The 23,489-nt window shown below is 38.1% G+C and overlaps 1 protein-coding gene and 2 long non-coding RNA genes across 3 annotated transcripts; 1 reads left to right on the top strand and 2 right to left on the bottom strand.

Annotated features, from left to right (window-relative positions):
- Positions 1–5,076: 5,076 nt before the first annotated feature.
- On the bottom strand, positions 5,077–13,937 carry LOC134220320 (uncharacterized). The gene is made up of 3 exons (XR_009981860.1): positions 13,832–13,937; positions 5,381–5,490; positions 5,077–5,259 (listed from the first exon to the last, which is right to left on the bottom strand). It is a non-coding gene; the product is annotated as an uncharacterized LOC134220320 (long non-coding RNA).
- On the bottom strand, positions 7,567–8,228 carry LOC134220319 (uncharacterized). Its single transcript, XR_009981859.1, has 2 exons — positions 8,063–8,228; positions 7,567–7,865 (listed from the first exon to the last, which is right to left on the bottom strand). It is a non-coding gene; the product is annotated as an uncharacterized LOC134220319 (long non-coding RNA).
- Positions 13,938–15,442: 1,505 nt separating the features above from the next.
- Positions 15,443–16,552, top strand: LOC134220318 (nuclear pore glycoprotein p62). The gene has a single exon (XM_062699341.1). It carries the CDS (start codon positions 15,565–15,567, stop codon positions 16,501–16,503), a length of 939 nt encoding a protein of 312 aa, XP_062555325.1. The 5' UTR covers positions 15,443–15,564; the 3' UTR covers positions 16,504–16,552.
- Positions 16,553–23,489: the final 6,937 nt, after the last annotated feature.

Genomic DNA, 23,489 nt, shown 5'->3' with positions numbered 1-23,489 from the left:
GCAGTCAATTATTAGTACCAAAAATTTGTCAAGATAATTTTATTAAAAACCATTTGACATTATTGCTACGTTTAGACAAGGCAAGTGAATTGAGCAAGTCGCTTGAATCGCACGCGAATGGAACGTGTAAACATCTTAATTCAATTCACTTGAACGAAAAGAAAGTTGAACATGTTCAACTTTTGGCAAGTCAATTGAATTCAACTGAGTTGTTCAACTCACTTGCCCTGTCAAAACGTAGCATATCAGAATTACTTGCTTTCATATAGTTATTAGTCTATCCAATATTAATTGATCAATGAATGTTAAAAATAAAAACGTCAAAGAAAAAGCATTACATTCAACTTACCAAAAGTTAATATTTTTCAAAGAGATTGGCAGCCCTGGTATTTGAGTGACGGACAACGTGATGAAAGAAAGCAACCGATCCAGAATGTCAACAAAAGAGAATGCTCAAAAGAAGCGGCGCTTTATCGATAAAGTAGACTACACGGAACCACGAAACAACTCACTTTATGGTTCCTCACTCAAATCCGCCTTTAAGGGTTAAGTACTAATGTACACGGTTAGAAAAAAGTACCTAATATTAGGTACTTTTCACTCAAATCGGGGGTTCAGTGTGGGAACCCAAAATTAAGTAATTTTTTCTTGAAATTAAGTAAAATTCACTTAATATTAAGTAAAATATACTGAATTTTAAATAGAAACTAACCAAAAGTTAGGTAAATTTTACTCAACTTTTGTAAACATGAGATTACTTAACGTTGGGTTCCTACACTTTAATGCCCTTGTTGAGTGGTTTTGCTCTTCATTTTATGACAACAAAGGGAAGAGGGAGGGAGATGCAAGAGAAAAAAGTACCTAAAATTAGGTACTTTTTTCTAACCGTGTAAAAAAAGATATTTAAGTTACAAGATAAACATTGTCGCTGTCGTCGCTGTCCGGAACATCTTTTGCTGGTGAGGATTAGGGGATCTAAATGTCAATGAAGGAAAAATACATGCGATTTGACAGTTAGGTACCACACATGTTTCGGACAGCAAAACAAAGGGAACCGAAGCGACAATCTTCATCTTGTAACTAAAATATTGTCGCGCTTATCATTTTCTAGAATACCGCACTGAGATCAAATTACCATTATGTTTTATATACGTGAGTCACATAAAACAGTTTCGAATGACTTCATCACGACTTTATGTGCAGCACTCAAAATTTATTAATCATCAACGATATTTAATACTTATTCATATACAATATGAAGGTAATTTATTTACGTTCTATTTGACTTAACAATGAATTTTATGTGCAATGATCCATAGTTGAGAACTATTAATACTTGCACATAAAATTCAAGAGCGAACAATACCAAGGGGTAAACCACTCGGCACAATGTGCCGGCGGCACTTTTCGGCACACTTCCGGCACGTCTGGGCACCCTTCTTTACATTATCCTATTTTGACAGCTGAGCTGTCATTCATGAAATGTCAAGAGTAAACAAAAGTGAAAACAAAAATAATAGCAATCGTCCATCATCACATTTAGCTCTGACTCAGAGCCTCTGAGATTTAGCTACCAGAACCAGACTACAATCATATCGGAAATGCAGCGCTTCCTTCGCACTGGTCAACCGTTGGCCACATTTCCAGAAGATGGGACGACATTCGAGAAACTTCTCCCAGTGAATGCGTGGCAAATGCGGTGGATGATGTAAGTAACTAGGTTTGTGATATAACTATCACCAAATTGGAAAACAGAATCGATTCAGCAGAACTTTGCTTTATCACTTCCAGCAACTCCGACAGACTTGGATACCAGCGGATCCACGGAGAAGTTGATTATTGATGAGGATCTGTTACCGGAATCAAGTTGCAGTACAACTACCAAGCAAAACTCCGGCACCGCCCCTCCAGTGCGGAATAGCCAAGTTGAAAAAGAAGTATGATTAGGAAGGTCGAAGACATTGAACGGCCAACAACTAGGAAGGCAGCTTCCTCTATTCAACCGCAGTGAGTCCTACGGAATCTAAAGGAATTCCAATCAAAGCCTTATGCTTTATGTGCGGGAGTGCAGGTTTGAACGAGATATCTGCGTTTCCCGCTCCAAATGATGCCATCAGTGTTGTTGGATGAAACCAATTTTGCTGTGCTCTGAGCTGACGAAATTGACCTGCTTCGCGATGAACCTGATGTTTAAGGAGAACAGCGTTGAATAGGTTTAATTGAATATGCCCGCGGTGTACCGCCTTCGATAAAAAGTGGTTTACTCAGAGCAGGAACGGAGAGAAGCCCTGTCAGCAGTAAGCAGCGGCAGTATAGTTACATTTTTGTTTGCTAGAGAACCTTTATTTGCACAATAAAAGACGTTCAAGCAGCAGGGCAACATCAGCCCGATGACGACTATAATTCCACAAAATGTATCTACCTATCTGGTAGAGCTGCAGGTTTGCCAATCAGGCGTCCAGTAGAACGTCTACACTGCTGTTATGCTTGCCATGGAACCCAACGTTATCAGCACTTTGCTATTCTGTTCTGCATTTTGAATGATTTCGCAATCTGCACTATTCTTCTGGTTGCTATTCACATGCTTCCCTAATGAAAGACAATTCCATTAGACTTGTGAGCAGCTTCACTGGTACATTATGACAACATGGGCCCTCTTGAATCGCTTAGGCCAATATAATATTATACTAGGATCACCACCCTGTGCTGCAGCTGGTTCAAATTTTGCGGTCTTAATTCATATATGCATATCACTCATCCCTTTGTTGGTCATATTGGTGACGTTTGCTCTAAACTTCTATCAACCATTCATGCCGTACTATTACGAAGTATTCGTTTCCGGCATTCGGGAATGATAGATTCTAAAGGAATAAATTGAACGCAATAGAATGGAACGGTAACGGCAGATGGAATGTATATGGGCTAACTGTGAAATATTGCTGTTGCTATTGTGCCGTTCTACTGCGTTTATAGCTTTCCGTATCAAGCCATGTAAATCGCTTAATCCATCCTTCTATCATCACCATCACGGGCATCCGCATCAGTTCATGCAGATTCTTAGGTACATCCTTTCAACTCGAAAACAATGCACACGTGTGATCATGATTTCTCTTCCACAATGAATCATTATTAAATAGTTTTAGCTAATTTTTTGTTGGTGTAACGAAAATGCCATATGTTACTCCAGACACGATTTTTATTATTGGAGGGCCGAAGGATCGTTTTTATATGTTATTCAACATAGCACAAAGAGATGAGTTGATGTCTTATAACTTATCTGGGAAACTTAAATCGGGATCCAGCCCCATTGTTTCATATTAATCGATTGAACTATGGGCCTAAAAACTGTTTTACAATGCACGAGAAAGGCAGCATTATCGATAGGAGGATTAATCAGTGGTTGTTTTATATTCATCATTTAATTCCGGATTAGAGTAAATCTCTTTTTATCAATGAGCCAATAAATGTGATAAAGCGCATATTCAAAATATACGAAAGACAAAACAACTCCTAATTAGATACCGCTTGAATCTGTGTTGGTACTCAGATCAGAATGCTTCTGCTACCGTCAGTCAACTCACCGATGGCACTTCTGATCATTTCTTGTGCTGTTCTAACGATCACTTTTATGAACTTCACAGATTACCATCGGTTTTTGCTTGTTTATCTCAGGTTCCTCCAGAGCTTCTGGAATTTCTTCTTACAGTTGTTGTAAGATATGCTACTTCTGGTCCGATTAAGTCAACACTTCCAGACGCGGTTGCTGCTGGTGATGCTTATCGGTCAGAACTTTGAAAGGAATGATCATGGAGTCGGTAATTAAGATTCCGGTTAGATGGTGAAAAACAGACGTCGATAAGAAAATATGGCAGGAGGAATAGGCCGTGTGTACAGGAAGACTTGGATGGTGAAAGATTCGAAGACGTATTATACATATGGGGTGCCGTTCCGACATGCTGCCTGTCCGACATCTTTTTTATTCAGACTCGAAGGCTAATTGCGTAAATTTTTCATCCATGAAACATTTAATGAACCTCATTCCGTTTCTAGTGGCCGTCCCCGCTGGTCCGTTGACAAAAGTGGCGGTGGTAATGGTGTGATAGGCGAGCCACTTAACATCTCCGGATTGTATGATTGGTATAGTTCGGCAACCATGTTGTCCTTATTTAATGGGATCGCCAGATCTGTTTGCCAGTCCAGCTGTTGAATCGCCTGATGGTAACTGAAGCGGCGGACGAATTGACATTAGCGGATAAAGCTTTCGTTCGAAGGAGTTCCAAAATTTTTATTTCGTCGAGCTGCTATTCTCCACAACGAATTTGATTACGCCACCCGGCTCACTGAAAAATGATAGCAGGCTGCACAATTGATTTGGCATATAATCATAATTGGTATTTCACTAAAATAAACTTACTGGAGATAGTGGTTCGATAATTATATAATTTGGAACAAAATACTTAAAAGTTTAGATGAAATAAATTTTACTTTCACTGGTTTTCGTGTTTGTTTAGTAAACATAAACAAATGATTTTTGTCCGTGATGCCATACATACATAAAAGACAGTGCCCCCAAAAATAATGTTATTTTTGCTTCGGCACCTTCGGCACAGTTTAGGCACAGTCAAGGCACAGTGGGCACAATCAGATATTCTGGAACTGTGCCGAGTGGCTTACCCCTTGAACAATACAATACTTTTCGCCTTTCTCGCACAACAAAGTTTTTTCTTTTCAACATGCATGCCCTAACCTAATAGACCTATGCAAGATCTTAACTTAACCTCAATTATTTGACAGTTCACAGAGCTTGTTTACAGGGTGTTAGAATTAAAATCGATCAGCTGGAAATAAAAATTAGTAATTTTCTTTCAAAATCATTTTGATCCGAATATTCTAGTGATATGCTTCACACAAAGAAATTTCATTGGTATTATTAAAAAAAAACATTGGTAAAAACAAAAAGTTGCGTTGGTTCTTTTTCATAGAGAGTTGTGTATGTTCAAGACAAAAGTCAACAAACTGTTAATAAAAAAAGTTGATTTCCACCAGTTACCCACCCCTAAAATAAAAGTTTATGAAATTTGAAATAAATTGTCAAACTCCCTCTCTTTTTCTATTTCTGATTTCACAAACAAATAACTTATTGCACAGTTTGTTTTTGGAAAATATTTATTAATGTTATGTCCTTATTTGATTGATGAGCCAATGGACAGAGCTAGCGATGGGGGGCATATATTAGTATAGATGCGTAAGCCATTTCCACTTCGATAGTGGGCGAAACGGTCAGGACCCGGTACATGAAACAAAAGTAGACAAAGAAAATTGGTGGGTTATTAGCAAAGCTTATGTACAAATAAAAGACCATAGTGTTTCGAAAACTTACCTTTGTTGTCGCCTTAACTGCAATGGCAGCGAGATAATCCTTGTTGGAATGAACAATGGTAGGCAGGGCTAAACATGAAATCCAGGTCGTCTGGCAACGGCAAACAATTGCTGGAACGAAACATAAGCCCATTATGTATAAGCATATACAATTATTCTCCAGTAAAATTGGAAGCAGGGACTTATTATCAGAGATTTTTAGTCCCTGGTTGGAAGTACTTACTTGCGCCAATATGGCAGAAGGGAAATCTAGACCAACATTTGAAAAGGGCGTAACAGCCAAAATTTATTCCTTCTGATTCTTTGTCTACATATAAAGCTTTATATGTGAACGAAGAATCAGAAGGAATAAATTTTGGCTGTTACGCCCTTTTCAAATGTTGGTTTAGAATTATTCCAGAGTTTCATCCCGAAAGTCATCTCGCATTGACTGGATTCAATCGGTGGATTCCTGGATTCCTCTGGAATGTTTACGGTGAATGCAAGAATACCGAAATGATGCTGGATTAGATCCCTGATCCTTTACACAATTTTCGCCGGATTGCAGCTGCACGAGCTGCACAAAACAAAAACTGACACGAGCAGTTGCTGACACTTGCAAAATAAAACATATTTTTATTTGACTATTTTGGCAGTTGCTCAATTTTCGTATTGTCGATGCAGATAAAATCAAGAACATGTATGAACTTGTCTCAACTTCGTCGCTCGACTGAAACGTCGCTGGTCGCTGGCGACCCTTTCCAGTAAGTGCTCTAGCGACGCAGGCAAATTCAATGCGTCGCTGCAGCACCAAACTGGAAAGCGCTCGTTGGTTGAGCGACGCAACGGTCCAGCGACGTTCCAGCGATGACTCGCATAGACAATATCATAAAGTACAATTTTTAAACGTACACTCTAAATCGTGAAAAATCACTTTCAAAATAAATAAATCATTTTCGCACATGAAAATTGAACTTTTATTTTCAATAAAATTGAATACTTTTCAAATCAAAAGGGCAAAATATTTAATAGAACCATGTTTGTTCTTTCTGTGTTTGATTCCTACCATAAATCCACCACAGCAGACATCAATATTCTTGATTAATCGCAAAACAGTTTTTCCGGAAGCTGCTCCAGAGACTCCCTGTAAACAAGCTCTGTGAACTGTCAACCTACGTCATCATGCACTGGACTATGGACTAAACCACGATGACGTCACGAGTCGATTTTCAGTAAGAAGAAAACCTCATCTGAGGGCAAAGTTTACCGAAAATGAACGTTTTGATAAGAAAATTATTTTGAGCATTTTTAGTGGAATGTCTTCACTTGTCATAAGACGAGTTTATACAATCCCATTGAATTCCACCACTTAATTGTATCTTGACAGATACGTATTTCAACCTCAACAGTAAGGCCGTCTTCAGTGTCTCGTCGAGTCGAGTCAAGTACGAGACACTGAAGACGGCCTTACTGTTGAGGTCGAAATACGTATCTGTCAAGATACAATTAAGTGGTGGAATTCAATGGGATTGTATAAACTCGTCTTATGACAAGGAAAAAATGAACATCAATGTGAACATCCAGTGAACTAAAAGCTCCGAATTCACTCAAATGTTCATCGGCCCGCAGCGGATGTCATTTTTTCGAGCGAAAAAAAAAGAATCGTGAAAAAAGACCCGTATAAAATGAAATTATACAACTATTTTTCAACTTATCGTTTTTGCAGTATAGAAAATTATTGTTGAATGTTTTGTAGAATCATACGAAATACCGTACGTTAATTATAGCATGAATGATATTTACGATAGCTCTTATAATATTTGTGTTTATGATGAAACATTGAATGGGTTGTTAAGTATCGTTACCATTCAAAAACATCAACTTTTGCATGTATTTTTGCAAAGCAATTTTACCACACACAAAAAAAAATCGTTGGTAAAATTAAAAGAAACGTTGGTGAATTTAAGAAAAAGCGTTAGTGATTTTCAGTAGAAAGTTCAGCACTGTCGGATTAACAATCGTAAAACTGTTGTTTCAGAATTGTTGCCTTTGCTATTATTTTAACTATTCACGACTGTTGAATGTATTAATATGTTCTTAAAATAAAAGTTTATTTACCTTTTGTTTTTACTAATTTACCTTGTTAGCTTTCATTGTGTTTTGTTTTGTTCATTAATAATAAAAAAACAAAAAAAGAAGAAACGTTCATATGTTCATGTTGTTTTATTGTTTAAATCCCACAATCACTTTGCTTTTGCTTTTAAATTAAGTTTAAATAAAATAAATCTTATAATTTTCTCATTTTTTGAATCAATTCATTTGGGAAAAATGTACCGGCGATTCTGTCCTCTCCACCTCGACCAGCAGCGACAAGAGAAGTAACATGTCGAAAATCCTCGGCGGTAGCTCTTCTAAAACGGTGTGCTGCCCAAAGATTCGGAAGAGCATCTCTGAGAGTCCTTCCGTTGGTGGAGATTATCGAAAACGGTCCAAGTTTTATCCATTTCCTGCAAGCAAAACAAGTCATTGTATACAAATAACCACATCATTAGGCCACGAACGCAATTGGAGGGGCGACGACGGTAACGGCAGGATTTGATAAAAAACATATGAACTGTGAAATCATGCCGGCGACGGTAAGCCGTTTTGTGCTATTGTGTTCATTCCTTATATTTACAATATGATAACGAACTTATCCACTCACCTATGAAAGGACGAATGCAGCATATTTTCCAGCACCAGTGCCGCATCTTGAGCACCCCGTTCCACACATCGTGGAACCTGGAACCGGTTGATTTGCCTTCGGTAGACAAAAGCTGCTTCCATTTCCATGAGTTTTTTTTTTCAACTGTGACTGAAAGTCGTGCGGGCTGCCAGTTACATATTTTTCTCCTGTCTGTGTTGCCAAAAACATGAAATGTTCAAGCTTATTTGATAATTTTACAACTTTTGTTCTAAGAGGTTACACTGGTAAAAATCAAAACTTTAAACTGAAAAAAACTTTTAAATCAATCAATTTAACATTTGACTCAAAAGTTTTAGCTCTTATAAACACCAATTTTTTCAAACTTTTAAAATAAAAGTAAGAAAATGTTGGAATCCCAACTTTTTTTTTCTCTGTGCATGAATAATTAGTTTATCTTCAATTTTGTTTCATGTGATCATTCGGTGTTTGATAATATTCAACGAAAACTATCAATAGTACGATTTTTTGATGATTCAACTGTTAATCCAAATCAAACGCTGTACGATAATCATTTAATTATACGATTACTGTATTATACTATGTATTACTATATATAATAGCCCTGTTTGTCTGTCCGGTGACTAGCCAACCAGACGCAGCACGCGGGGAAATTCTCACAAATAAAAAAATATTTGACACTTCAATTCTTTTTTACTATCAGATGCAGAAAACAAAACCAGTGACAACCTTAGACAACCAGACACAGCATTTGATGAAAAAAAATCACAGGCAACAGACGTTGAAAATTTTGATTTTTTTTAATGCATGAATTAATGAACCGTTTAAATTGAAAAAAAAAACACCTGACACGGGCGCTACTGCGTCCACGAATAAACTAGTATTAAATATTTCACCACTCTCTGTGGTGTAAATTTTACATTTGCTTTCTTTTTTCAGTTAATAATAAGCCAACACTATAAACTTGTTCTATTATTTTTCATTTATTCTCGTTTATTGCCTTATATAGCTTTTCTACTATCTTCTAAGATTATTTATACATTTTCCCAAAATTATTGAGGAATTCATTAATAGCAGTTAAGAACAATATTTCGACAATCGTCTAATAGTACAGTGAACGGATGATCTAACCACCCAAGTAACACCGAAAACATCATTATTAACTAAGATCTATTAATGATGTTGAATAAAGGTCGGGAAAATGAAATACAAAACATGTTATGTTCAAGGAAAGCTATGATAAGGTTTTTGCAAAACATACAGCAATTTGATCAGAGAAGAAGTTTCATACTACATTCTCACAACTTGCTGATAACATGTCAATTTTTGACATTTGTTTGGTTTTTTGAGATGTTTCGTTTTACATTCTCACAACATAAAACATGTCTACAAGAAGATTTTACGAAAAATGTCATAACATGTTCATTTTTTGACATTTGTTTCTTCAAAATATATACCGCAATGATAGAAATTACGAAGAAGTAACGTAATTTCAACATCTTTTAAGATCAATGTTATGAACGTTCTTTATCGACCCTGTTGTTTATCGACAACTCGCCATATTGTTTTTCTTTTGCATATCAATTTCAAAATTATGATTTGGCATAGTTATATTTTTCTTCAATCAATGGCGCATGAATTTAGGAGAAGTAAAATGAAAAGTTAACCAATGAAACATGAGCCGCATATAATGTTTCGACCGAGACTTCGGAACAAATTCGATTTATTTATTCAGTTTGTATATGTTTATTAATATTATTAAAATGGTGTTTGTTTTTTGGTGTCATTTCATGCATGCTTGTTTTCATTCGTTTTTCGTATAAAATTTATTTCTTTGAACGTGTTGTTTTGGTATTCAATTTGACAGAACCATGTTGAAAGTCGGTTACTGAAAACATCCTTAGTACTTAAGTTTACACACTCAAATTCAATTTCGCTGTTCGGTAAAGAAATTGACGAAATAGTTCGGTAAACCTAAGAAATTACAGATTTTTCGGTAAACATGATTTATTTTACCGTAGTTCTGTAAATTTGTTTGAACGATCTGTCATTTTTACAATATTCGGTGGAATCAATACAAATCGTACGGTAAAACAAATTATCACCATATACGGTAAAAAGACTACCGAACAAACTGTGAAATTCATTTGAATGTACCGATCTTCGGTAAACTAAAATGATCTGTCATATTGGTAGCCATTTTCAAAATGAAAAATCATTTGTGACCGGCTTGTGGTGGAAATGTGCGCGCTTTTAGTGACCGGAAAGTTGCAGGAACCTGAAGTGTGGCGACGGAACAGGTAAATTGCTGAAGAAATATTTTCAATCCCATAAGTTTCCGCAAGACAACATTTCTGACTATAAGCAAAATAAAAATCAGCAATTTTAAGAAGGCATATATGGTAGGGGCTTGACGAAATCACACCAATGAATTTTTGATAGACGTTGTTTGCAAAATGGTAATTAGTTGATTGGTGGTTGGTGTGATTTTGCAGAGCCCTGACTGAATAACAAATCCAAATATTTCATGCTTTGTTATTATATCTATCTGTAGGTACAAGACGACTTCACTGCACCACGTCCGATGCTGCCTTTTGCGCTATATTGAGCGTTGGGAATGAACATCGTAAACTCGTGACTTCCAAAATTGACTTAATTATTTTTATTGTTTGCAAAGAAAAATTGAAATAAAATGCTTTGAAAAAAAAAGTTTGTATCAGGATGATGAAAAACTTCGAAATTTTCCAAATCAATATGACCAAGCAAAACAAATTACCGAACAGGTTCGGTACCTACGCTACTCGAATTACCGAACAGTACGGTAATTCGTACGTCAGAGCAAAAATTCCATTACCGAACTGTACGGTAATTTTTGACAGGTAATCGAAAAACATCAAGTACCGAACGTTCGGTAGTTGTTTAAATTACCGTACAGATTACCGAACGTTCAGCTGTTGAAAGTTCGGTAAAAATTTACCGTATACTGTAAAAATTTCTAAGTGTGTAGTCTTGTGAATGTGCAATCAAAAACAAGATTGCAACTGAAAGATGTTGAAAATATCGATAATTTTTGCGCTGTTTGGGTCGTGTGAAAGTAATCAAAGCAGTTTTTCTTACCAAAACGTAACATACTATATGTTCGAAAGATGTACACACTCAAATTCAATTTCGCTGTTCGGTAAAGAAATTGACGAAATAGTTCGGTAAACCTAAGAAATTACAGATTTTTCGGTAAACATGATTTATTTTACCGTAGTTCTGTAAATTTGTTTGAACGATCTGTCATTTTTTACAATATTCGGTGGAATCAATACAAATCGTACGGTAAAAACAAATTATCACCATATACGGTAAAAAGACTACCGAACAAACTGTGAAATTCATTTGAATGTACCGATCTTCGGTAAACTAAAATGATCTGTCATATTGGTAGCCATTTTCAAAATGAAAAATCATTTGTGACCGGCTTGTGGTGGAAATGTGCGCGCTTTTAGTGACCGGAAAGTTGCAGGAACCTGAAGTGTGGCGACGGAACAGGTAAATTGCTGAAGAAATATTTTCAATCCCATAAGTTTCCGCAAGACAACATTTCTGACTATAAGCAAAATAAAATCAGCAATTTTAAGAAGGCATATATGGTAGGGGCTTGACGAAATCACACCAATGAATTTTGATAGACGTTGTTTGCAAAATGGTAATTAGTTGATTGGTGGTTGGTGTGATTTTGCAGAGCCCTGACTGAATAACAAATCCAAATATTTCATGCTTTGTTATTATATCTATCTGTAGGTACAAGACGACTTCACTGCACCACGTCCGATGCTGCCTTTTGCGCTATATTGAGCGTTGGGAATGAACATCGTAAACTCGTGACTTCCAAAATTGACTTAATTATTTTTATTGTTTGCAAAGAAAAATTGAAATAAAATGCTTTGAAAAAAAAAGTTTGTATCAGGATGATGAAAAACTTCGAAATTTTCCAAATCAATATGACCAAGCAAAACAAATTACCGAACAGGTTCGGTACCTACGCTACTCGAAGTACCGAACAGTACGGTAATTCGTACGTCAGAGCAAAAATTCCATTACCGAACTGTACGGTAATTTTTGACAGGTAATCGAAAAACATCAAGTACCGAACGTTCGGTAGTTGTTTAAATTACCGTACATATTACCGAACGTTCAGCTGTTGAAAGTTCGGTAAAAATTTACCGTATACTGTAAAAATTTCTAAGTGTGTATTTTTTACACTCATACAACTACAACTCATACAATACATACTCATGTTACTTGGGCACCGTCTCCCCCATTACCGAGAGTGGAATGCGGGTTACTTTGAGGTGCGTTTTCAGGACCATTTTAGTGTACACGCACAGAAATAAATTGTAAATTCTACAAAATAAAGGGTCAAATACGACAAACATGTTTGTTATCTCAGGGCTTACAAACATTTTTGTTGAATTCAACCCAATATGTTTGTTGTTCTAACAATCATGATAGTTATTAATTTTATTTTGACGTATTGTCGTTTTAACAATATTTTTATTACTTTAACAAAGGTGTTTGTTAGAACCACTATATTTTTTGTAGAGTTGCCAATATTTTTTCTTTAAATTTGAGGTTAAGTTACAAAAACACAAATATTTTACAATGCAATATTTATCAATTTTTATTTGCAAACTATGTTCATGCTATTATAAATAACACTTGTTTTTTTTTAGATCGCGTATCCATTTCCTCGTCCATTTCAATAGGACCTCAATCATATTTCTTTACATTTGTCTGATGAGAATAGACCGGGATTAATCTGAGACATTTGCTAAAAGGTGGAACATTTATATTTATAAAAATATTAAATATTTAGCTTTATTTTTAAACAAATACTTACTTCTACATATAAAAAAACAATGGCGATATCCATTCCACTTTCGGTTTTTTCCTTCCATGTTGTTTTCCACTAGAAAAAAAAATGTGGAGTGGAATCGTTTTTCCCACTGCAACTGATATGGCACGCACAAGTTTATGATACGCTGTTAGCCATATTGGTTTTCTTTGACATATAATATCAACAAAACAATTTGTAAAAATAAACATGGTTTATGGCTACATCAACAAAATTGGTTAGTTGACATTACAAATTTTGATTTTCATTGTAACAAACAGTTAAGGTTGAATTCAACAAACCAATTTGTTGAATCAACGTAACAAAATTTCTATGCGTGTACCGAACACTCAACAACTTTACCTGTGAATTATATTTAAAGAATTCATCCATTTAGTGGGAATCATGAATCATGATATACACACGATTTTTTTTCAAGATGTGCACCACTCTTGCTTTCACGTGAAGTACCTAGTAAAAAATTACTTAAGATATACCAAAGATTATGAGCAGAACGGAGGTATGAATAACATCTAAGGGACCAATCACTACCAACTGATATTGGTGCAATAATTGGAAGCGATATGTCATGCCGAAATACAAGGATGCGTTGGATAGATTTCTGTCAAACGCAACGTATCCTACGTGCGGTACTCTTTAATATCTCCATCAGAGTTCCGGCATCCTGACACAATCTTTAGCATACCGTTCAATCAATGCTTTGGATCGATGTTATGAACCAAGTAAAATGGATACGTTTGCGTACATTTAGAAAGTATTTCCATGCGAAAACAGTCAAAACGTACGCAGACGTTTCCTTTTTCCTTGGCGTTTCTAGGTCTTAAAGTTTTACACGCGGAACACCGAAGGTTGTTACAGATTCTTACCTTTCCAAGGTTCACAAGCAGATCCTTACGGATTAGCCAATTTTATGAATCCGCTAGCGCTGTTCGAAGTGGTGTATTCCCGCGTAGTCGATGAAACCGGATGATTCTGGAAATAAACAAAAATGGGAGAAATATAATAAAAGAATCCTTTTCCTTTTTATCTAGATATAATAAAGCTATGCATGTAAGTAGATGCAATACAGGCTGTTTAAATTTTAGGTTCCCCTACCAGATCTTCACCGGCATCGAATGAAAAAAAAACTGCCGCTGGCAAAAATGTCACAAAAATTTATTACACTGAAAATGAAAAACCCTCGGAAAAACTTCATTATATGCAGTCGGGTAACGAAATTATATCATGTATGATTTTTTTTCCCACAAATTATTTTTCATTTCCCATTCCGGTAATCATTACTATCACATGTATGATCTGACAATAATTATATATGATTAGTTCGATAAAAATATTAATGATATTATTGTAAATTAATCGCCCGAATAAAAAAGTCCAATAGAATTACAATAGAAATTATTGTAACAATACAATAAATTTAATTGTAATTACAATAAACTCTATTGCTGCTCACAATATAATAACAATTGAGAATATTGTTTTTCACCATAAATCCTATTGTAAATGGGAGTTTTACAATAGAAAATAGGGGTTGTTAGTTACCGTAACAATAAAAAAATCGTTTATTTCTCGAATAAATTTTTGCCATTACAATAGAATTTATTGTTATTCTATTGTCAACATTTCTCTGTCAATAGATTTTATTGAATGTTTATTGGAACAACAATAAGGCAATTTAATTGATACAATAGAAGAACAATAGAAAAGAATGTTCATCAATAAAATGTATTGTAATTTTATGATATTTTAATGTAATTCTATTGTATTTTCTATTCGGGCGTACAGCTTATAATGATCACATGCCGAATGGAAAACTTAAAATTTTACCCATTCAGTCTACAATTTATTTCTATGCGGGAGACGCTCGTGGTTAAGTCCACACGGAAGAAAAAAAAGTACCCAAAATTGAGTATTTTTAAACTTACTTTTGAGTTATTTTTTCTCTTCTCTTTCATCCACTCTTTCTTTTGTTGTCAAAAACAAAAGAGCCAAACAATCCAACGACGCCAGTTCAATACGGGAAGCCAATTTTGAGTTTTATCACCTGAGGTCGAAACTGAGTGAATTAAACTTACATTTGGGTGAATAAATTTTCCGTTGGGCACTTTTTTAACATGGGAGTAAAGGTAGCCTCACACCTCGGGAATTTGGTCCGCGGATTTTTTCCCCATGCATTTTTGCATATGCGATGTTTTTGGGATTTGGGCACGGAAAATCAAAATCCCGGCCCCCTTTAAAATACACGGGGGCAAAAATCCGGCGGAAAATTTTCCCGAGGTGTAATGTAGCCTTAAAGGCAAACTTTTCGACCCTACTTACTCAATTTTGGCTTCTCGTACGGACGTTCGAGGTTGGGTGAATTAAACTCACTATTGGGTAGTTTATTTCTTCCGTGCATAGTGATTGATGATCTGCTTTATCGGCATAATAAAATATAAAAAAGTGATCCACCCTAGTCACACACACATTATTTTACATGACGAACTGTCAATCACGTTCAATCATTCCACAAGTTGAATATCCGCGAAATCGCATCGTTTGCTCGCTCGTTTTGCTGTTGAGTGCACCAAGCTTATAAAAATCAGCTTAATCCTCAGCTATGAGTTTTACATTCGGAACTCCAGGTGCCGCTGGATTATCACCGGCTTTGGGAGCAGCTGCTCCGGCCATTACCACGGCTGCCAGCACTGGATTCGCTTTTGGAGCTTCTACTTTTGGACCCGGCACATCAGCGGCAACGGCGCCAGCTGCAGCAATCACAACAGCTTCTACAGCGGTACCAGCGGCAGCACCTACGCTCAGTTCCATAACACCTGCTGTTTCTGCCGCGACTACCACCAGCAATCAGCCTTCGTTGGAAAGCTTCACTGTACCGAAACCGACCAATCAAACACAACCTGCTGCAAATCTTACAACGACTACCCAAACGACACAATCCGCTTCCGTTTCCGGCGCACAACAGCTGAACTTTTGTCAACTAGAGGAATTCATCAACAAATGGACCTTGGAGCTGGAGGAGCAGGAAAAATTGTTTACCAACCAAGCCACGCAGGTCAACGCATGGGACAAGCTCTTGCTGGGAAACGGAGAAAAAATCGTCGCTCTGAACGAAGCTGTCGAAAAGGTCAAAGCCGAGCAGGACGCTATGGAGCAAGAACTCGAATTCATCACCGCGCAGCACTCAGAACTTGAAGAGTGTATCCTACCACTGGAGGAGGAACTGTCCAAAATCGTACAGGTGGACATCGAGCGGGGCCAGACGTACTCGATGGCGGAAACTTTGGATTCCCAGCTGAAACAGATGTCGGAAGATCTCAAGGAAGTGATCGAGCACCTGAACGAATCGAACAAGTACTCGGACCCCAGCGATCCGCTGGTGCAGATTGGAAAGATTCTGAACGCCCACATGAACTCGCTGCAATGGATCGAGACGTCGACGTCGGGGATCACCAATCGGCTGGAGGAGATCAGCAAGATGCACGATGCGCTGCGGAAGGACAACGAGCGGTCGTTCCGCTTGACGTACTACGATAATTGATAGGATTTTCGTCTGTATTTCTCTCAATAAAAGTTAGATGTTAATTTAATGGCTTTTGGTTCAATTTATTGTTTATTGAAATTTCTTGAGGCATTCATCAATCGTTTTCTTGTTGGTAATAAAAACCTGAGAACACTAATCATCATCATCATCATCACATATCTTGGAACTGTTGGATGTAATAACTGTGAGAATCACCAAAGGTTTCATCCTCGCCACTGTAATAACTGTGATAACGTTTCGGTTAGATCATAACTAAAAGACGTGTTGCATTGTTTAGTATCTGAATACTTCTGATAATGTAGAACATTTTATTATTTATCACGAAAACTGCGTAAAAACGACCTTTAATTAAAAAAAACGGGTTTTCGCTATTTTCACGCGTAACCAAAGGTCTATCGACCTGTTTCAAATATGGTGCATGCTCCTTGTGCTACAAAGAATTGAATGTGTATGAAGAATGACTTCTTGGCCATCCAAGAAATTCCTGAAGTAAGGTCTTTTGATCTCCACGCGTAACGAAAGGTCTGTCGACCTGTTTCAAATATGGTGCATGCTCTTTGTGGTACATAGTAAAGAATGTGTATGAAGAATAACTTCTTGGCCATCAAAAAAAAAAATCCTTAAGTAGGGCTTTAAGATCTACACGCGTAACCAAAGGTCTGTCGACCTGTTTCATATATGGTACATGTTCCTTATTGTAGATAGAATATAATGTGTACACAGCATAGTTTCTTGTCTCTCCAAGAAATTCCTGCAGCAAGGCCTTTCGATCTACACGCGTAAACAAGGTCAGTCGACCTGTTTCAAATAAATTGCTTACTCCTTGTGGTACATGGAATAAATTCCGAGTGAAAATAGTCACGTAAATAACGACCCAAGTCAGGGACGTTGTACGGGTCGGGCAGATGCACAGTGGTTTATACCACACTGCTCTCTGACGGCAGAGACGACGTCGTCCGCGTTCGTTACCTCGTCCAGTTGCTTGCACTGGAAGGTCACGTGATCGTCGTCACCCAAGATCTCAAGTCAGACAAGTCAGCACAAGTCAGACAAAAATGGTTGCAGCGACTTGATTGTGACTAAATCTGGTCACATATGAGTTGCAGCAACCTATGTGAAGCATGTGTGCTGCTAGGGTTGGGCCAGTCGTCCCGCTAGCTCCACGTTTCAGCACTAAGATCATTTCACCAGTCTTGGTGCGACTGACGCTTCGTGCGTCCTGTTCCAGCGCCGAAAGCTTTTCGGTCGCCTGCATCGACGTCGGCGTACTTATGCTTATTGGTTTTGAGCAGCAAGGCCTCTACTCTGTCTTTAACTTTCTTTGCGGGTCGAGATGCGCTCGACTTCCGCTTTGAGCTACTTCTGCCATAGTCGATGTTCCAAGGAAGGAGAAGGCCTCGGTTGTGACACCTTTGTCGGCCTTCTCGCCCGGGTGGCTAATAAAAGCGTCCTGTTCTTGTTTTACGACTCGAACACCATCAGCAGGTTCTGTTTCAGTTCATTAATAATGTTCTGTCTTTCGCTTGCGAACTCAATAATATTATCGAGTTACTCGAAGACCACCCACATCCCGGGTAGTGGTCTAAATATTGTACCCAAATCGGAAAGTAGGTTCTATTGACGAGCTATTGGTACACGTCTCCCTTCTCACTTCTCACATCTCCCATCATTATCTCGTTTTTTCACATTTTACATCTTACTTCTCACTTTTCATTTCTCACTTCTCAACTTTTTGCTTCTCACCTCTTACATCACACATCACACACCTCACTCCTCCCTTCTAACTTCTCTCTTGTCCCTTCTCACTTCTCACATCTTACAAATTGCTTTTTATTTCTCACTCTTCACTTCTCATAACTCACTTCTCACAACTCACTTCTCTCTATTCGCTTCTCGGCTTCCACTTATCACTTCTCGTTTCTCACTTCTCGTATCAAATGTCTCATTTCTCACTTCTCACTTGTAGATCCTCATTTCTAGGCTCTCACTTATAACTTCTCACTTTTCGCATATCACATCTTTATCTCATTTCTCACTTCTCACTATTCACTTCTCACCTCTCACTTTGCGCTTCTCGCTCCTCAATTCTCACATCTCACTTCTTACTTCCCACTTCCCACTTCTATCTCCCAACTTCACCCTTCTTGCCTTCCCTTCTCACATTTTAATACTTTTCATTTCTCGCTCCTCACTTCTCCCATCTCACTTCTCACAACCCAGTTCTCTCCATTCAATTCTGGCTACTTACTTCTCACTTCTCGCTTCTCACTTCTCACATCTTACTTCTCGTATTGAATTTCTCACTTCTCATTTGTCGCCTCCTACCTATTTCTCGACTCTCACTTCTCGTTTCTCACTTCTCACATCTTAAATATCACTTCTTGTATTGAATTTCTCACTTTTCAATTTCACTTCTCATTTGTCGCTTCCAACCCATTTATCAGCTCTCACTTATCACTTTTCGTTTCTCACTTCTCACTTCTCACATCTTACACCTCACTTCTCGTATCGAATTTCTCACTTCTCACTTATAGCTTCTCGTTTCTCGGCTCTCACTTCTCGTTTCTCATTTCTCATTTTTCAAATCTCACATATTTATCTCATTTCTCACTTCACACTATTCACTTCTCGCCTCTCACTTCTGACTTCCCGCGTCTCACTTTTCACTTCTCGCTCCCCACTTCTTACTTCTTACTTCTCACTTCTAATTTCTCATTTCTGCCTTCCCACTTCTCCCTTCTTGTTTCTCACTTCTTACATCTTACATATTACTTCTCACTTCTCCTTTCTCACTTCTGATTTCCCACATCTCACTTCTCACTATTTACTTCTCACTTTTCACTTTTCAAAAATCACTTTCCGGTGCTCACCTTTTACTTCTCACTACTCGCATATCATTCCTTACTTCACCTTCTCAAATCTCACATTTCACTTCTCGCTTTTCTTACTTATCATTTCTCCCTTCCTATTTCGCACTTCTCACATCGCACATCTCACTTCTCATCCACTTTTTACTTCTTCCTCCTCGCTTCTCATTTTTTCTTCTCAGGTCATACCAGTCGTTTCATACTTCTCAGTTCTTACTTCTCACTATTCACTTCTTACTCCTCACTTCTCACTTTACACTACTTACTTCACACTTCTCATTTTTCAATTTTCACTCCGTACTTCCTAATTCTCTCTTCTCGCTTCTCACTTTTTCTATCTTAAATCTCACTTATCGTATCTAATCTCTCATTTGCCACTTCCAACTTCCCTTTTTTACTTATCGCTTCTCGCTTCTCTGTTTTCCCTTCTCACATCTCACATGTTTATCTCATCACTCACTTCTCACTATTCACTTCTCGGCTCTCATTTTTCACTATTCACTTCTCGGCTCTCACTTGTCACTTCTCATTTCTTATGATTCGGTGATTAAACCAATGAAAAAAAAACCAATGAAATAACTTTTCATTTCTTCCTTCTTATTTCTCACTTCTCGCTCTCTCACTTCACTCTCCTCACTTCTCCCTTCTTGCTTCTCACTTCTCACAAATTATTTCTCATTTCTCACTTATCACTTCTCACATCTCACACTTCTCATTTCTCACATTATTATTATTTATTCAGGCTAAGGCCGAAGTGGCCTGTGCGGTATAAAAGAGTCTTCTCCATTCGGCTCGGTCCATGGCTACACGTCGCCAACCACGCAGTCTACGGAGGGTCCGCAAGTCATTTTCTACCTGATCGATCCACCTTGCCCACTGCGCACCTCGCCTTCTTGTGCCCGTCGGATCGTTGTCGAGAACCATTTTCACCGGGTTACTGTCCGACATTCTGGCTATGTGCCAGGCCCACCGCAGTCGTCCGATTTTCGCGGTGTGAACGATGGATGGATCTTCCAACAGCTGATGCAACTCGTAGTTGGTACGGCGGCGAACTCTATTCAATCGGAGTCTCTTGCGGAGTCCAAAGTATGAACGATTTCCTGCCACTATACTTCAACCTAAACCCTTTTTTTGCAGTTTTCACGTATTTCTTGACAATTTCGATAAACCGCGTGAAAAATCTATGGAGAAAATCTACGTAAAAATAGTTGAGTGAAATAAATAAAAAAAAACGCTGACCCAAGTGCATTTAACTGAAACACATGGAAACATCGAAGAAATTTATTATCGAATCCTTCTTTAGCTTTAAATTATTTAGCTCAAAATTGGATCTGTGTAATAAGCTCGAATAAATATAATAAATGCTAAAACATTTGATGAGTTTGATTGCTCTACGCATGCGGTCGCGTGTACTCAGACGACTAATAACGGTGGAAGACCGACACTTGATTACAATTAGAGCAATCAAAGTAATCAAATGCTTTAGCCAAGCAAGCCTTTTACACAATTTCGCCCAGCCCGTTGGAGGGGGGGCATAGAGTGTGATCCTCTCGATTTATAAACAATGTGCACTCACTAGACTGTGGATGTTTAGTCAAACCTCCATGAGTCGATGATCTATGACTCGATAACGACTCATGGAAGCAAATTATTCCATATCAAAAAATATTTTCTGGGTTACTGTGATGGTCCCTCCAAAGAGCTTTCCAAAGATTTCCTATTCCACATCTCGATATTTTAATGAGTCGATGGTCCCTTCAATATCGACTCATGGAGGTTTGACTGTACAACAGTAAAGCACATGTGAAGATTGGACAAATCAAACATCCGAAAGATATTCGATTTGCAAAAAAAAACTAACCGTGGTTGAGGTTGGTACTCGGATTCTGATGGCTTTTCCACAAACGTGACCTTTAAGTGGTCTTGTTGTGTAGGGGTTATCACGCCTATCTAGAGAGTAGGAGGTTGAGGGTTCGAGTCCCTCCAAGACACGTGGATACTTTTTCGCAAATTTCATATCAATTCGTCCATTTAGAAACATGTGCTGTGCATATGCACAGCCAAGACATTTAACAAAAAAAATGGTTTTCGTACGGTCGAGTTGCCGAATAATATGCAATTAATAATAAAACTTATAATTTGTGTCGTAACTATATCTCAATTTATAAAACATGTCGTATCGGCATAATGTTTTAATCGATTTCAACTGCTGAATAAATAATATCGCTTTTATAGTCATTGAGCACGATTTGCTTGTTTATGAATTAACTGCCAATTCATGCCCTGAAGGATGTCTTTCCAACAGGCAACATGCTACACGCAGATGAAATTACTCTTATTCTCTATGTTTACTCACATTCGCAATGCGCTGAAGGTTGTCTCTCCAGCGGGCGGCATAATAAACACGGAGACAGTTATCTCTTATTCTCTCTGTTTACATTTCGTTTGACAGAACATACTCGATTGAGCTAGTACAGCACCATTCGAAATCTTGTACTGCGACTGAATGAAGTCGAACGAAATATTGTCTGTTTCCTTGGTAACAAAACGCGCCGAACATTTTTTAGGCACTATCAAAATCGTCGCCAACATCTTTATTCTAAAATTATGTTAGTTTTATTAGTAAATAAAGTCAATCTGCATTAAAAACAGGGCTCAATTTTGGGAAATAATGTGATTATTGAGTATATAAAATTTTGTTCACAGTTCATTTGACAGATCTTATGGCCATTTCTGCTGGCGGCGATTTTGGCGTCAATTTGTTTTGTGACGATTTCAAATCGTCGCGGCCGAAAAGGTGGGAAATTGATAATACATAATGCCGCAATTTTTTCGAAACGAATGCAAAAACATACGAATCGTGAGATTCGATTCGAGATGCGCAATGTCACCCCTGGTTGCTTTGCAAACGTGTTGTAAGTCATGTTCAAATGACGTGTGCACAATTAAATTACTTCCAAATTTGCTAAAAATTTAGGAGGTTAGGGGCAAAAAAAGTCAAAATTTGAATCACTCTACGTGGATAAAAGGTATTATGCATATTACACACTGACAAACGAAAATATTCAAACAATGAATTCATGGCATACAAACATCTTCCTATCATGTACTTCGTCTTCGATGTGTGGAGCAACGTGGACTTATCCTCGCGAAAACCGTCCTTAACATCTGAGTACGGGGTCAGCCTGTTGAGGATGATCCTCTCTAGCAACTTGCCCGTCGTGTCTATAAGACAGATTGGTCTATACGCCGAGGGGTCGCTCGGCGGCTTCCAGGCCTTCGGCAACAACACCAATTTTTGCCTTTCCATCTTTCGGGGAATCTACACTCATCAAGGCATCTCTGCATATCTATCCTGAACATGTGCGGGTTCGCTACGATTGCTGCCTTGAGAGCGCTGTTCGGAACTCCATTAGGCCCTGAAGCTTTGTTCGTTATCAGGGATTTGGCCACCGCGAATAACTCTTTGTTTGCCACCGGAGCCACCATTTTTGTCGCACACATATTGCCTTGCGGTGCAAGAGGTCAGGAACTTGTTGCTCAGGACGGGTAGAGTACCTCAATATTCCTCGCCAATCTATCCGGGGACCGTTCGTGGGGTGAAGAGCCCCCTTTGGTCGCAGCTCGAAACACTTCACGGTCTGCTCTTTCATCCTCAGTGCGGGCTCATTGCATCCTTCGTCTAGCCTTAAGTATACCGAGCGTCTGCCATTTCTCGGCAGGGCTTTCCTTGACATAGTGACGTCGAACGCACGTGACAGGACAGCTATCAACGCATCCTCATTTAGACCTTGGCTTCCAGTCCCAGGACTGCGGTGAAAACTTCGCTGTCAAAGTGATTGGTCATCCACCCACGGACCTGTCAGGGATCCTCGGACCTCGGATGTTGCACGCCATAATTGATCTTAAAGCGAATTGCTAGATGATCATCCATTATCCAGTCCAAGTCTGGTGCCAGACCAGGATTGACAAAAGTTACGCCAATCCATGACTCGATCCTTCTGAACGTGCTATCGGAACCATCATTGACTAGCACTGCGCAGTGTTGGTAAAAACTCAAAATCTCAAAACTCATGGATGATTCAAATCAAGCCCCATTCCACAATAAACTCCAAG

Source organism: Armigeres subalbatus, chromosome 3 (assembly GCF_024139115.2).
Source record: "Armigeres subalbatus isolate Guangzhou_Male chromosome 3, GZ_Asu_2, whole genome shotgun sequence".
NCBI classification, from domain to species: domain Eukaryota; kingdom Metazoa; phylum Arthropoda; class Insecta; order Diptera; family Culicidae; genus Armigeres; species Armigeres subalbatus.
This window is presented reverse-complemented; position numbering and strand designations above follow the sequence as displayed.